We start from the raw sequence: 13953 nt of genomic DNA, 5'->3' as shown, positions 1-13953 counted from the left end.
ACATAAAATCCTAATTATTTACATGATGATGTCCTGAATAGCTTTTTTCCAAGGTTTTATATAATGAAATTAACATAATAAATCAAACACTATGTAAAATAATTAAATGACACCATGTATATTGTTTCACCTTCATGATTGTGTTTGTGAAGGATGAAGTGTGTAAAACTTTAATGTGTCTTTGTCTCTGCTGCAGGCACCAGAGGAGGAGACCTTTATCTCTATCACAGATCTGGAGATGATGTCGTTCTACCTTGTAACAATTCTTCATCTTCTTCCTCATGCTCCATTGTTGAATGGTTTTACATCAGATATCCAGGATTTAAATATCTGTTGATGGTTAAGGATGGAAAAGTTGATCAGAGATCACCTCGAGCTGCCAGGTTAAATGTGGACAGTAAATGCTCTCTGATCATCAACAACATCACTGCTGAGGATGCTGGATGGTACAGCTGTCGATTTGGTTCAGGAACCGACTTAGATGGCGATGTACATCTGAGTGTTTTAACCAGTGAGTTTGTAGACTTGAAGGATCTGACGCTGTCAGACTCTTTCCTTCTGATTAACTTTGTGAAATACTTGTGTTGGACAGATGTTTCTGACATCAGCAGTTCTGATGAATATCTGATGCAGTCAGAAGTTAAAATGTTGTTCTGTCAGAGTGAGAATGAATCATTTATTCAGCGCTGTGTGATGCTTCAACCACACATCAGTCCACACTTAGTTTGACTTTACAGTCAGATATATGATATTTAAAAAGTTAATAAGTTGAATTGATTTTTTTATATCAAACAATGATCAAATGAAACTCAATGTGTTTTTAATGTTATTTCTGCCCCCAACTGTGTTTTTGTTGAATGACCTTTGTTGGGTGTCTGCTGCTTCCTGAATGAGCTAAAGGCGGGGCAAAACTTTTGTTTTAATCCATAATTCTAGTTAATAACTGCTCAGAGCTGCAATATTAGTGCAGATCACAAAGTAACATGTAAACATCTGAAGTTCATTAAGGATTTTTTGTAGCTTTTTCCTATTCTGTTTTTCACAACATTGGATAAAGCCGCATTTTTTTAATTTCTCATTTTAGAGAAAGTTTCTTCTTAATCTTTTAGACTGAGAAAAGTTTTCACTTTCTTTTAGTTTCTCCTTCTCCAACTGATCCAACAAAGGGTGGAGATTTCACATTACAGTGTTCTCTGGTCAGAGACAGTGAGTTGGGTCCTTGTCCAGAGAAGAGCCTCCTCTGGGTGGATGAGACAGGAAGTGAGCTGCTTGGTGAAGGTGTTGGGTTCAAGTCTGGAGGACAGACTGACTGTTATTCTAATCTCACTGTGAAGCTTCAGATCAGCAACAACAGAAGATACACCTGCCAGTTTGTTGAGGGAAAAAAAGTGAAGATAGAAGCTCACTACACACCTGAGTTTGAAGGTAGGATGTATTTTATTTATTGAGGAAATTAGATAAAACGCAAAAATTACTTGAATTTTTTGTGATTGTTTTGTCTTGTATATAAATAGTTTTAAACCTTCTTTTATTATCTGCTGTAGCTCAGAAACACTGAAACTTCCTGCATGAAAGCAAAGAGGACAAAGGTTGTAGCTCCATGAATCAAAGCCAGTCTTTTCATACAGCGGTAGGCTACTAAGTGAGATTTATGGAAGTAAAGACATGAAAACGTGTCTGAGAGCAGATTTAAAACTGATAATAATTCAGCCTTGTGGCTTTTCCTTTATTTACTGTGGGTTATGTGTTCAGTCAGTGCCCAGATTAGATAATATTAAAGATTAAAATTAAAGGCCACTAAATCAGCCAGTTCTTCAGCATAAACTGAGGTTTTATTACAAGTAATACTTCACACTAACACATTTTTATGGTCATCTTAAAAGTTATTTTTTTGTACATGTGACCTGTTCCTGTGAATAAATTTCAGGATAATTTGACACATTTTCCTTCTAAACTGATTATAACTGATGTTGGTTTCCAGTAAAATGTGTAACCAGTAATTAAACCATTAGAATGAAATAAAATCAATATCATCAGATCTGAAGAAAACTCTCAACGAATGAGAAAAGGACATAAAATGGTCAAACTGGAATTAGATCTTGATTTCTGTAGTTTGGTTACAAATTATGACCTATAATACATTATTTTATTGAAATATTCTTGTAAAAAAGTTTTTTATCATTTTACTGATACTGATTAACTGATTTTTTATTGTTTATTTTTAAACAGATTTCATACTTTAGGTGAAAACTGTCAGAAAAGCACAGAGACTAATATTATTAACAGCTAAATGTTGTATAAAACATTCTTTCTCTGCAGTTATCAGGGGAGAAGGAGTCCATATCTACCACAGAGCTGGAGATGATGCTGTTCTGTCCTGTAAAAGACCTTCATCATCTCTCTCATGCTCCGCTGTTGACTGGTTTTATACGAGAGCTGAAAACATGGAGCGTCAACATGAAGTTCATGGAGGAAAAGTTCAGAGTTCAGCTCGAGCTGCCAGGCTGAGGTTGGACAATAAATGCTCTCTGATCATCAACAACATCACTGCTGAGGATGCTGGACGTTACACCTGTCAGCTTTGGGATGGAGGACGCTTTGACACAGATGTGTATTTAAACATGATGAGCAGTGAGTAATCTAAACTCATTGACTTTTATACCTGCTGATATCAGTCCTTCTTAACCCTGAAGTCCCTGCATGGAGTTGGCTGTTTAGATCATGATGTGTTGTTATCATCTGAGTGAAGCCTGGACTGGAGCCAGATCTGTTGTTTTATTAATAGATAAAACAATTAATTATATTACTTTCATAGAGTGATATTTATTTTGTAGTAGTAAAGGTTCCTTAAATAAACTTGTAGCCTTTTTACTTCTTACATCTTTCTTACTTCCTGTAAGCTTTTAGTCTGCAATATATTCACTGAACATCTGCTGGTTATAAGCCTAAAAATAATTTGTTTCTTGAAGTCGAGTGATATCTGTCAATATTTTTGTTTTCATTCAGATTTGTTATACCTTCTGCATTGCATGTTCTCTGTCATGTTCTCTGTCTCTTAACAGGAGTTCCTGCCAACAGAACCATCATCATCCTTGGAGCAGTGATCTGTGTTCTCCTGCTGCTGGTGGTTCTTGCTGCTGTTTTTATCAAACCCAGGAAAACCAGAGTTAAAAAGGATCACAGCACCACAACAGGTACTAGATTTGCTGCACATCAGTGTTTAACTATAGCATCCACCTACTATATTCTATGTTTTAGTTTTGTATTTTGGAAAAATAAAAACAATGCTTTATTTATATTACTGTTTTCCTCCTATCCTCATCTGTTCCTAATATTTCTTTTAGACTCCATTCTCTCTCTCTCATCTTCTTCAACCCTTCTTGGGGGTTAGATTGGCCCTCCCTCCTGGTTGGCTCATATGGGAGGGCCAGCCAGGTTTCAGGGGGGTCCAGTTCAAGTGGAAGTCAAAGTCAGGATCTGTTCAAGCTGCAGCACAGCAACAGTTACCATTGGACCAACATTACACTAAAAACATCTTTAGAGGATGGAGGGTGAAAAATAGCTCTCAGTATGGGCAGCTAATGTGGTTTAGAACAGCTTCTTATGATTGGGCTCTTTGTTGCATCCATTGCTGAAGCTACAGATAATTATTTAATCATAGAGTCTGGGCTGTGTCCAAGAAGATAATCAGCTGCAACCTTTAACTGGATGATTACAGTGATACATTTTTCAAAAAGTGCAAATATACATGTGTGGAGAGCAGCTACCCAAAACCAAAGCTACGAGCAGCATCATCCTGCTAGCTGAATCAGAACCACATTGAAGCTCACCAGAACCAAAACTGGTATAAATCAGCAAAATTAAAAGACAAAAAAACTGTCGGACACTAGGTTTGTGTTCATGAGCCCACAAAGATTTATTTGTCTGTTGGTGGGCTGTTGGTTCATTTCTCCCCTTATGTAGAAACTGTCCTGCAATAATCACCAGAATTAAAATAAAAGTGTCCTCTCACCCACTTTTTCTCCTACCATATGTTCTAAAATATGTAAGGCACAGACTCCATTGACGCTACTAGTTTCGCAGCCCTTACATGGTTCCCAAGTCGGATTAGGCCCTTGGGTCCAGGACCAGAATCTCTATCAGAGATCCAGCCTTACTAACGTATTTGTTCAGTAGAACATACTTCACATGTAATGAACAGTAGGTGTTACAAAGGCTCTAGTGTTTATTACTTTAGTTTGGGAAGGGGAGGTGCGCCACCCGGTGGCGAGTTCGAATAGTACATGCAGCAGCTGCAGAAGCACTGTAGCTCTGAGGGAGGAGACGTGCAGCTGCTGCTGACGGCTCCGGTTGGGGTCTATGTGCGTTCCTGACTGAATGTAAGTGCTTGTTGTTGAATGTATTAAGGCAGTTTACTTTGTAGTTCGGTCTGTATTACATGCTGATGTTGTAGTGTACGAGTTGCCGGTTTATTGCAACTTTTAATTACTCCATGTGAGTAAGCCTGCTAGCTTTCGGTTGTAGCATTTGTTCAATGTATGAGGTGACTTAATGTGGGCTTATTTCTGTTATGTTTAGACCACACACACATACCCAATCGTACCAATACCCTACCTACCTCTCCATCTCCAAGCCTACCTCATACTGCATGTTTGTATTGCTGCTGAACTGCAATTAAAGAGAGACTCAAACCAGAAAATCCCCTCCTCAGTTTGTCCTGATCGACACACAGTGGCGAGTGTAAATTCTTCACCAGCCTCAAGTTTAAAACGTGGAACCTCCACTACAATTTGGTCCTTCGAGCCGGATTGGGACACTTACCCCTGTTTCAGCATGCAGTTCAGCCGTGATGCAGCAGTTAGACCGAAGCGGCAAACCCGCCCACCTTCATACTTAAAGGATTATGAAACCAGCGAGATGGGACACTGGTTTCAGCCTCTATTTGATTATCGAGGAGTACGAGCTGAGACGAGATGTGATGATAGCTTGTATTCGCCGCCAGAGGAGGGAGCTGCCAAGATGACACCCCTCACCCCCCCATCTATTAAAGCCGGATGGCCCAGTAGTCAGTGGGAAATTACGGTAGATGAGTGGGTTGGTTCCCCAGAACAGACGATTACCGAACCACAACGGCGGAAGAGCGTGGCAGAAGAGGACAGCAAAGATTATTCTGCACTATCATCGCATCACAGGCAGTTGACGCCGACCTTCTCACCATACCGCTCAGAGCTGGAGATGTTAAGGAGGCAGGGAGCCGAATATGAACGGTCTAAAGAAGCAGTACGTTCGGAGTTGGCCGAACTCAGAGAATTAAAGGAAGAAATGAGGAGGAGGCTGGGATATTCTACACAGAGCACAGCTACGTTCCAGCAACAGTTCGAAATCCCACCACCAATATATGCACCGCCACCCCCTTCGACATGGCGGGGAAATGGAGAGGAAGAGGAGGAGGAATGGCCTGATCCTCCCCCGTGGCCCGAGACAGAAGAGGAGGCTGAATGTTCTCCATCAGCACAGCCCGTCTCGATCATGTTGGAAAAGCTGATGAGTGATTTACAGCTCATAAAGGATCAGAGCACGGCAGCACAAGCCAGAAAGCCACGGTTCTGTAGACCCGCCACGCCACGAGAGAAGATGCCGACAGATCTTCGGGCATCGTCGAAGGCAAGAGGCTGGGATCGAACGAGTTTGCACCCCCCTTCAACGTTGCCAGTTCTCACGGAACAAACCTATCGAGGACCTAGGCCGAGTATTCCCTACTTCGCTAGACGAGACCCCAGTGACTTTGCTCGGTTGAAGATAGCTCTGACTAATCTATTACCACCTAATGGAACAGAGCTGTTCAAGTATCAGATCCTGGTGGACCACCTCAAACTCGAGGAAGCCAAACTCATAGCAGATTCTTATCTGAACTCCGCCACCCCATACTCAGACACGATGGAGGCTCTAAGTGAAAAGTTTGGCCAGCCGCACCAGATGGCATTGAATAGGATTGCTGGGGTAATGGATGCGCCAGACGTCCGCCGAGGTGACTCAGCAGCATTTGAGAGGTTTGCCCTCGAAGTTCAGTCGCTGGTTGGGTTACTCAGAACCTTGGGACCAGAGGGTGACGCCGAGCTGAGATGTGGATCTCATGTGGCCCGCTTGCTGAGTAAATTACCTGCAGAGCGGCGTGCAGACTTCCGTCGAGCCATGTTCCACCATCCCAATGCAGTCTACACTTTAGTGGATTTTGCTGAATGGCTTCAGTATGAAACCTGGTGTCATAATTCAGACAATTATGATTCTGGAACAGGAAATAAAGACAAATTAGGAACTCGGAAGAAGAGAGTCACGACGGTGCTGCATGGAACCAAAGACGGTTCCATTCCCAGGACTTCGGGGAACAAAGGCATTAAATCAAACCGTTATTGCCCATACTGTGGAAGTACTCATCATTATCTCAGCCAATGTGCGGACATTCAGAAGTTGTCCAAGGACCAAATGTCGCAGTGGATAAAGGACCACGATAGGTGCTGGCGCTGTGCAAGATCTCATCATGCAGCCCAATGTGATCTTCGAAAACCCTGTAACCTGTGTCAGGGGAGACACCTTCAGGTGCTTCATGATGTGAACACCAGAGATAAGAAGGAGACAACTAAAGAGGAGAGTTGCCTCATCAGTACCGCCACTGATATGCTGTACCTGGATCGACCACTAGAGGGCGGCAGAGTCTTATTGAAGGTGGTCCAAGTCACTTTGCATCATGGAAATCAGAGTCTCAAAACATATGCCATTCTCGATGATGGTTCTGAGCGCACCATGCTCCTGCCCCCTGCTGCTCACAAGCTTGGTCTACAGGGAACCCCAGAGACTCTGCATTTAAGAACCATAAGGCAGGATATTCAAATTTTGAAAGGCGCTTCAGTCTCTTTCCACATATCTCCTTCCTTCAGCAGTCGCAGCCGCTTCACGGTGAATGGAGCCTTCACCGCCGATCGTCTGGTCCTAGCAGAACAGTCCTACCCAATTGACAGACTCCAGAAGCAGTTCAGGTATTTGTCCGATCTGCCTCTACATGCTTTTAAGAATGCACAGCCTCTGATCCTCATTGGTACAGACAACCCTCACCTCATTACCCCCATTGAGCCAGTTAGGTTGGGTCCACCGGGTGCACCAGCAGCAGTCAGAACCAGGCTCGGATGGGCTCTCCAAGGACCGATGAGATCAGAGGGCAGTGGTCTCCAACACGCCCAGTGTTTGTTTACATCTGTTTACCACGCTAATACGGACCTACTGAAGAATGTGGAGAAACTCTGGCAGACTGATGTTCTTCCCTACCAGAACGAAAAGACAGTGGCTCGTTCCAAGCTGGATCAAGAAGCTGTGGACCTGTTGGAGAAGAGAACGGAACGGGTGTGCGTGGATGGGATTCTTCGTTACGCTACACCACTGCTACGGAAGAAAAATATGCCTGTTCTTAAAGCCTCTCCCGAATCAGTGATGTTCAACTTGAGGAGCAATGAGAAAAGATTGAGTAAGAACCCAACGATGGCTAACACATATCAGGAGGAGATTCGGAAGCTGGTCCAGGCTGGTAGTGTGGCGAAGTTGGACCCCCAAGACACTACATCTGATGGGGAGTCGTGGCTCATTCCTCATCATATGGTGAGCCATAACCACAAGAACAGGCTGGTGTTCAATTGCTCTCACCAGTACCAAGGCCTCAACCTCAACGACTTCCTACTACCTGGACCTACCCTCAGTGCATCACTTCTGGGGGTGTTGATTCGGTTCCGGGAACATGCCGTCGCCATCAGCAGCGATATAAAAGGGATGTTCCACCAAGTTCGCCTCCTCCCAGAAGATAGACCCCTTTTGAGGTTCTTGTGGCGGGATCAGGCTAAAGACCGACCACCAGACATTTATGAATGGCAGGTGCTTCCCTTTGGCACCACCTGTAGCCCCTGTTGTGCGACATATGCCCTCCAGCGTCACGTCACTGACCACAGTCAGGAGGGAGAGGATGTGCGGTTTTCGGTGGAGCGGTGTTTCTACGTCGACAACTGGCTACAAAGCTTAGCATCTGTGGAGACAGCCAGAGCCTTGGTGGATAAGCTCCGGGCGTTGCTCCTCTCCGCAGGATTTGACCTTCGTCAATGGTCAAGTAACGCAACGGAGGTGATCAGTCACTTACCAAGTGAGGCCCGTTCCCCTGCGACAGAGCTCTGGCTGGCACAAGACAAGCACGATCCATCGGAAAGCACACTTGGACTTAGTTGGAACCCTCAAAAGGACCTCATCGGTTACAAACACCGTCCCCTCAGTTATGGGACATTGACCATGAGGAACATCTACAAGGTTCTCGCCTCCCAGTACGATCCCCTGGGTTACATCTTGCCATACACGACCCGTGCTAAGGTGATGGTTCGTCAGCTGTGGGAGAAGCGGCGGGATTGGGATGACCCTCTGCTCCCTCTGGATGTCCAGCAGCTGTGGGCACAGTGGGAAAGTGAACTTCAACTACTTCCCCAAGTTACCTTACCCAGACATTACACACAGGCAGCTGATGATGCTTCAATCATCAACAGACAAGTACACATATTCTGTGATGCTTCGGAACAGGTTTATGGGTCGGTGGCGTACCTCAGGTCTGAGGATAGTCAAGGTCAAGTACACCTATCCTTTATCCTCGCTCGCTCACGGGTGGCACCCAGGCGACAATTGTCCATACCCCGGTTGGAGCTTTCTGCAGCCCTGACAGGAGCCCAACTAGCTAAGCTGTTGAACGCAGAGCTTACCCTGAAGATCGACACTACAACCTTGTGGACAGATTCCACCACAGTGTTAAGATGGATCCTTGCAGACTCCTGTCGCTATAAAGTATTTGTGGGCACCCGAGTGGCCGAAATTCAAGAGTTAACTGACTTGAAGTCCTGGCGTTATGTCGATTCAGCCAGAAATCCGGCTGACGACATCACTCGGGGTAAGACCCTAAAGGATCTGTCTGAGCCGAACCGGTGGAACCAAGGACCCCCCTTTCTACTCCAGACTTCAGATTGCTGGCCTACCGATCCAGCCACCCCACTGGAAGAGGAACACACGGAGCTGCGGAAATCAGTCTTTTGTGGTTTAACTTCAACGATTACCTCCTCGAACGCCGACCCTGAAACCTATAAGGACTGGCAGGAATTGCTTGAGTCCACGGCCCAGACTCTGCATACGGCGGATGGCAAAGATGGACACCTGAGTGCGGAGGACTATCGCAAAGCGGAGAGACACCTTGTCAAGAGGATACAACACGATAGCTTTCCCGAAGAGATCAGGTGTCTGAGTTCTGGCAAGCCGGTTGCTAACAACAGTAGGTTGCGTGCCTTAGCTCCCCAGTTGGATGAAGACGGAGAAATCAGAGTAGGGGGTCGGCTGAGATACGCGAAGGACCTGGAGCTGGGAGCGGTGCATCCCATCGTTCTAGATCCGAACCACCCATTCACCAGACTGTTAATACAGGATTACGATCGACGTTTGTGTCATCCAGGCCCTGAGCGATTGTTTGCGGACATACGTCGGAACTTCTGGATACTGCGAGGAAGAGAAGCGGTTTGACGGTATCAGTCCCGATGCTCTGACTGCAGACGTTGGAAGGCCAATCCTACCGTTCCTCAGATGGCTGATTTGCCCGCTGCGCGTCTCCGCCTCTTCAAACCTGCTTTTTACTCCACAGGGACAGACTGTTTCGGTCCATTTCAGGTCAGAATTGGGAGGCGCAACGAGAAACGATGGGGTATCATCTTTAAGTGTTTAACTACCAGGGCAGTCCATCTTGATATCCTCACCCACCTTGATGTTGACTCCTTCCTCATGGCCTTAAGAAGACTTATAGCCCGTCGGGGTACGCCCTCGGAAATCCTCTCAGATCGAGGAACTAACTTCTGTGGAGCGGAACGAGAGTTACTTCAAGCCATGGCAAAGATGTCTCCGGACCTACAGCAGGCCCTCGCCAAGCAAAAGATTGCTTTCAAGTTTAATCCCCCTGGCGCCCCTCATTTCGGCGGAGTGTGGGAAAGAGAAATACGCTCGGTGAAAACGGCTCTGTATGCCACCGTCGGGGCTCAACCGTTGCCCGAGGAGGTGCTGAGGACAGTTCTTGTGGAGGTGGAGGGAATTCTGAATTCAAAGCCATTAGGTTACGTTTCCTCCAGCATCGCTGATCCAGACCCAGTGACACCAAACCACCTGTTGATGGGGCGGCCGGATGGGTCGCTGCCTCAGGTTGCGTACCCTGCAACTGAACTTCCCAGCAGACGCCGCTGGCGGCACTCCCAGGCGTTGGCCGATCAGTTCTGGTCCAGATTCGTCAGGGAATACCTTCCCAATTTACATGTCAGACAGAAGTGGCAGACCACCCCACCTGACCTGAGCGAAAATGCTGTGGTCATGCTCATGGATCCTCAACTTCCCAGAGCCCTTTGGCCAGTTGGACGAGTGACTAAAGTTCACCCCAGCGCTGACGGCCACATCAGGTCAGCAGATGTTCGAGTTAAAGATCGAGTTTATACTCGACCGGTAGCGAGGATGATTGTTCTTCCGGCAACACCCGAAGAGGCCGGCGGCCATGATTCATCATCAAAGACTTAGTTCATCGCCTTTGTTTGAAACAAATGTACTTCATACATTTGGGGGCGGCTGTTACAAAGGCTCTAGTGTTTATTACTTTAGTTTGGGAAGGGGAGGTGCGCCACCCGGTGGCGAGTTCGAATAGTACATGCAGCAGCTGCAGAAGCACTGTAGCTCTGAGGGAGGAGACGTGCAGCTGCTGCTGACGGCTCCGGTTGGGGTCTATGTGCGTTCCTGACTGAATGTAAGTGCTTGTTGTTGAATGTATTAAGGCAGTTTACTTTGTAGTTCGGTCTGTATTACATGCTGATGTTGTAGTGTACGAGTTGCCGGTTTATTGCAACTTTTAATTACTCCATGTGAGTAAGCCTGCTAGCTTTCGGTTGTAGCATTTGTTCAATGTATGAGGTGACTTAATGTGGGCTTATTTCTGTTATGTTTAGACCACACACACATACCCAATCGTACCAATACCCTACCTACCTCTCCATCTCCAAGCCTACCTCATACTGCATGTTTGTATTGCTGCTGAACTGCAATTAAAGAGAGACTCAAACCAGAAAATCCCCTCCTCAGTTTGTCCTGATCGACACACAGTGGCGAGTGTAAATTCTTCACCAGCCTCAAGTTTAAAACGTGGAACCTCCACTACAGTAGGTCTAAAAGAACCAATCCGGAGTCAGTCATTTCACTACTTAGTCTTTTTTCTAATTATTTAATCCTCCTTGATTATATTCTATTTATGTAAAGATCTGAGTTGTTCACCAATTGTTTGTCCCTAAAGCCACTTGCAACTTTTGTGAGTCAGTTGTTGCAGCTTCTTGGGTTTCTTTGTGAACATGAAGTCACATTTTAAGGCCTTGCTTTTTTCTAACAAAATGCATTTTTCTGTTTTTATCTTGTTTTTTCAGCCGCTCAACAAGTGAGCATCAAAATGATAATACTGCTTTCTTTTCACTCATTTTGAGGCCTCTACATTTGAACCAATGTTTAAGCTGTGCTACGCTGGGTTTTTCGAGTGAAGTAGGTTAAAATAAAGCTCCTGGGTCATTGTCATCTTCTAGAATGATTGGTATTGCAGTTGTTGCCATTCTAGTTTGCACTATTCTTGTTCGACTATCTGGGAAACCGTGATGTCTCTGGACAAATGTGACATTATTTTAGAAATGTCCAATAAAGGCAACTAACCTTCACAGATGCTGGCCAGGTTGCTCTGGCTCTTTTTTTAAGTTTTCATTTATTTATTTATTTATTCATGTATTTTTATTTTGACTGCTGTGTATTTCTAAAACAGTCAAGTACTTCTGACTGTTTAAATACTTGTGTTTGTTAGTTATAATAAACTGCCCATCCTCTATGTTCATTTCTCTAAACAGAGCTGTGTTCATGTTCATTTTTATCTCATTGATCTTTCTGCTGTAAATAACTTTTCTCAGAATAAGGAAGAGCTGTTTCCATAGCAACCACAGTGTGGTTCATCTGATAGTGGTTAAAAAAAACAGAAGTTGAATATGATCATTAAATAATGTTGATGGAAATAATTATAATGATTTGGTTTCTTTTTATCTAGAAGATCAAGATTCAGCCCATGAGAGTCATCATCATGTGAGTATTGGCTCGCTCAAACATATTACCTATAGTTAATAGACCCCAAAGGAAAACCATCAAATTATTCTTCATATTTTTAAGAATAGTTTGAAAATTGGGACTAAGTTTAAAACAAATAGAATAGATTATAGTTTTGCTATCATTTGTAACAAGTACAATAAGATTAAAAAATTGCCAACCAGTCTGTACCCCACACTTAAAAAAACATGAAAATTACAAATAATCATTCCTCACATATATTCCATCATTCCCTGTGAGCATATTGCATATCACATGTGTTCATCAGCGTTGATGGTGGTTATTGCTGTTGGGTAAAAGCTGTTCTTGAAACGGTTGGTTCTTGTTTTTCATGCTCTGTAGCATTTTTCTGAAGGCAACAGTTCAAACAGAGCGTAACCAGGATGTGAGATGTCCTTGATGATGCCATTTGCTTTTTGAAGCAACAGAAACAGTGTAATTTTTTGCAGTGTTTGGAGAGGAAAGCCGATAATCTTTTCAGAACTGCTGAAAAGATTATCGAGATGAGCCCCACCACGGTGAAGTCGTATGCAAACCTGCCAACGTCATTACTGTGGTGGGTGAGGGAACAGTCATGAGTTTAGAGGATGTAAAGCAGGGGGTCAGCACACAGCTTTGTGGGGAGCAGGTGCTGACATTTAGGGCTCTGGATGTTTTAGACAGAAGAATTGATGTGGTTAGAAAAATGCAGATTGTCTGTATTATAACAGTAAATAAAGGTTTACTGTCCATTTTCCCCAGGATGAGGTGTATTCCATTGTGACCTATGCCACTGTTGACCATTTTAAGGACATAATGTCTAATAAGATAAAGGTAAGAGACCCAGTAAGCAGTTTTATAACAGTCCCATTTTAATTTTCTTGTTTAATGTTGTAATATCAATGAAGGAAACAATTTATACTAAGCTTCAGGTAGAAGATTAAATTAATTAATTAATGAGTATATTTTCCCTCTCTGACTAAGTTCTGATAGGAAGTCCAGATCCACATCCAGGTAGCAGGAGGGAGCTCCAGGTTAACCAGTTTGTCCACTAGTCTGTGGGGAAGGATGGTATTAAATGCAGAGCTATAGTCCACAGAAAGCAGCTGCACATTTCTCCCCTGAAGCTCCAGATGGGACAGTGCAGCATGGAGGGCTGTGGCTGCAGAACCTCTGTGGATCTGTTCTGCTAAAAGCAGGTCTGATGGTTTTTTATCGTCTTTGCAGTCATGAAGTGCAAAGTCACAGGAAATGAACAGTTACTTCCTCTTTTCTTAACTTATCAGAGAATTTAAAAAACTATCACAGTTTGATCAGCAGCCATTTTGTAGTTTATGACAGAAGCACATGTTGATTTTGATAATTCAGTAAAATACAGCAGCTGTTATGTTCTTGACTTACCACATTAAATTAATCAAGTTTTAGTCTCAGTGAGAAATGTAATGTTTGGTGCGTAGCTCTTTAGATTAACCAGACACACCTGTTTACTGAGGCTGAGAGTCTTTGACAGGACAGGTCTCTGGTTCAATTACCTAGCTGGGCTTTTAGTCCAAAGCCTTCTCCATCCCTCTATCCCTGATTTCTGTCTATTGAGGCATTTTAAAAGCAAAGGTAACAGTTTTAAATTTCCTCAGAGTTGTACATTTGCAGACCAGATTGCTTTGTTCTCCTATAGACAGTTTGTTAAATAATTAGTTTATGTGTTATCATTTTGTTTTTTATTTAAACTGCTTACCTTCTGTTGACTGTTTG

At 43.9% G+C, this 13953-nt stretch overlaps 1 protein-coding gene and 1 long non-coding RNA gene across 3 annotated transcripts; both read left to right on the top strand.

Moving 5' to 3' along the window:
* Positions 1-4210: 4210 nt before the first annotated feature.
* On the top strand, positions 4211-9835 carry LOC118558328. Of its 2 annotated transcripts, none has more exons than XM_036128844.1 (2): positions 4211-4379; positions 6939-9835. In XM_036128844.1, the coding sequence occupies exon 2, from the start codon at positions 7201-7203 to the stop codon at positions 9583-9585; it is 2385 nt and encodes a 794-aa protein (XP_035984737.1). In that variant the 5' UTR covers positions 4211-4379; positions 6939-7200; the 3' UTR covers positions 9586-9835. The 2 variants fall into 2 exon arrangements, with proteins under 2 accessions (XP_035984737.1, XP_035984736.1); XM_036128843.1 differs by having other exon boundaries at positions 6936-9835.
* Positions 9836-10395: 560 nt separating this feature from the next.
* LOC118558330 lies at positions 10396-11160 on the top strand. The gene is made up of 2 exons (XR_004928310.1): positions 10396-10840; positions 11040-11160. It is a non-coding gene; the product is annotated as an uncharacterized LOC118558330 (long non-coding RNA).
* Positions 11161-13953: the final 2793 nt, after the last annotated feature.

This window comes from Fundulus heteroclitus, unplaced genomic scaffold, assembly GCF_011125445.2.
Source record: "Fundulus heteroclitus isolate FHET01 unplaced genomic scaffold, MU-UCD_Fhet_4.1 scaffold_123, whole genome shotgun sequence".
Lineage (NCBI taxonomy): Eukaryota > Metazoa > Chordata > Actinopteri > Cyprinodontiformes > Fundulidae > Fundulus > Fundulus heteroclitus.
The sequence above is the reverse complement of the archived record's forward strand: the minus strand, read 5'-3'. Positions and strand labels throughout refer to the sequence as shown.

Coding starts and splice junctions, on each gene's coding strand:
- LOC118558328 (XM_036128844.1), top strand. CDS start 7,201: ATGAGATCAGAGGGCAGTGGTCTCCAACACGCCCAGTGTTTGTTTACA.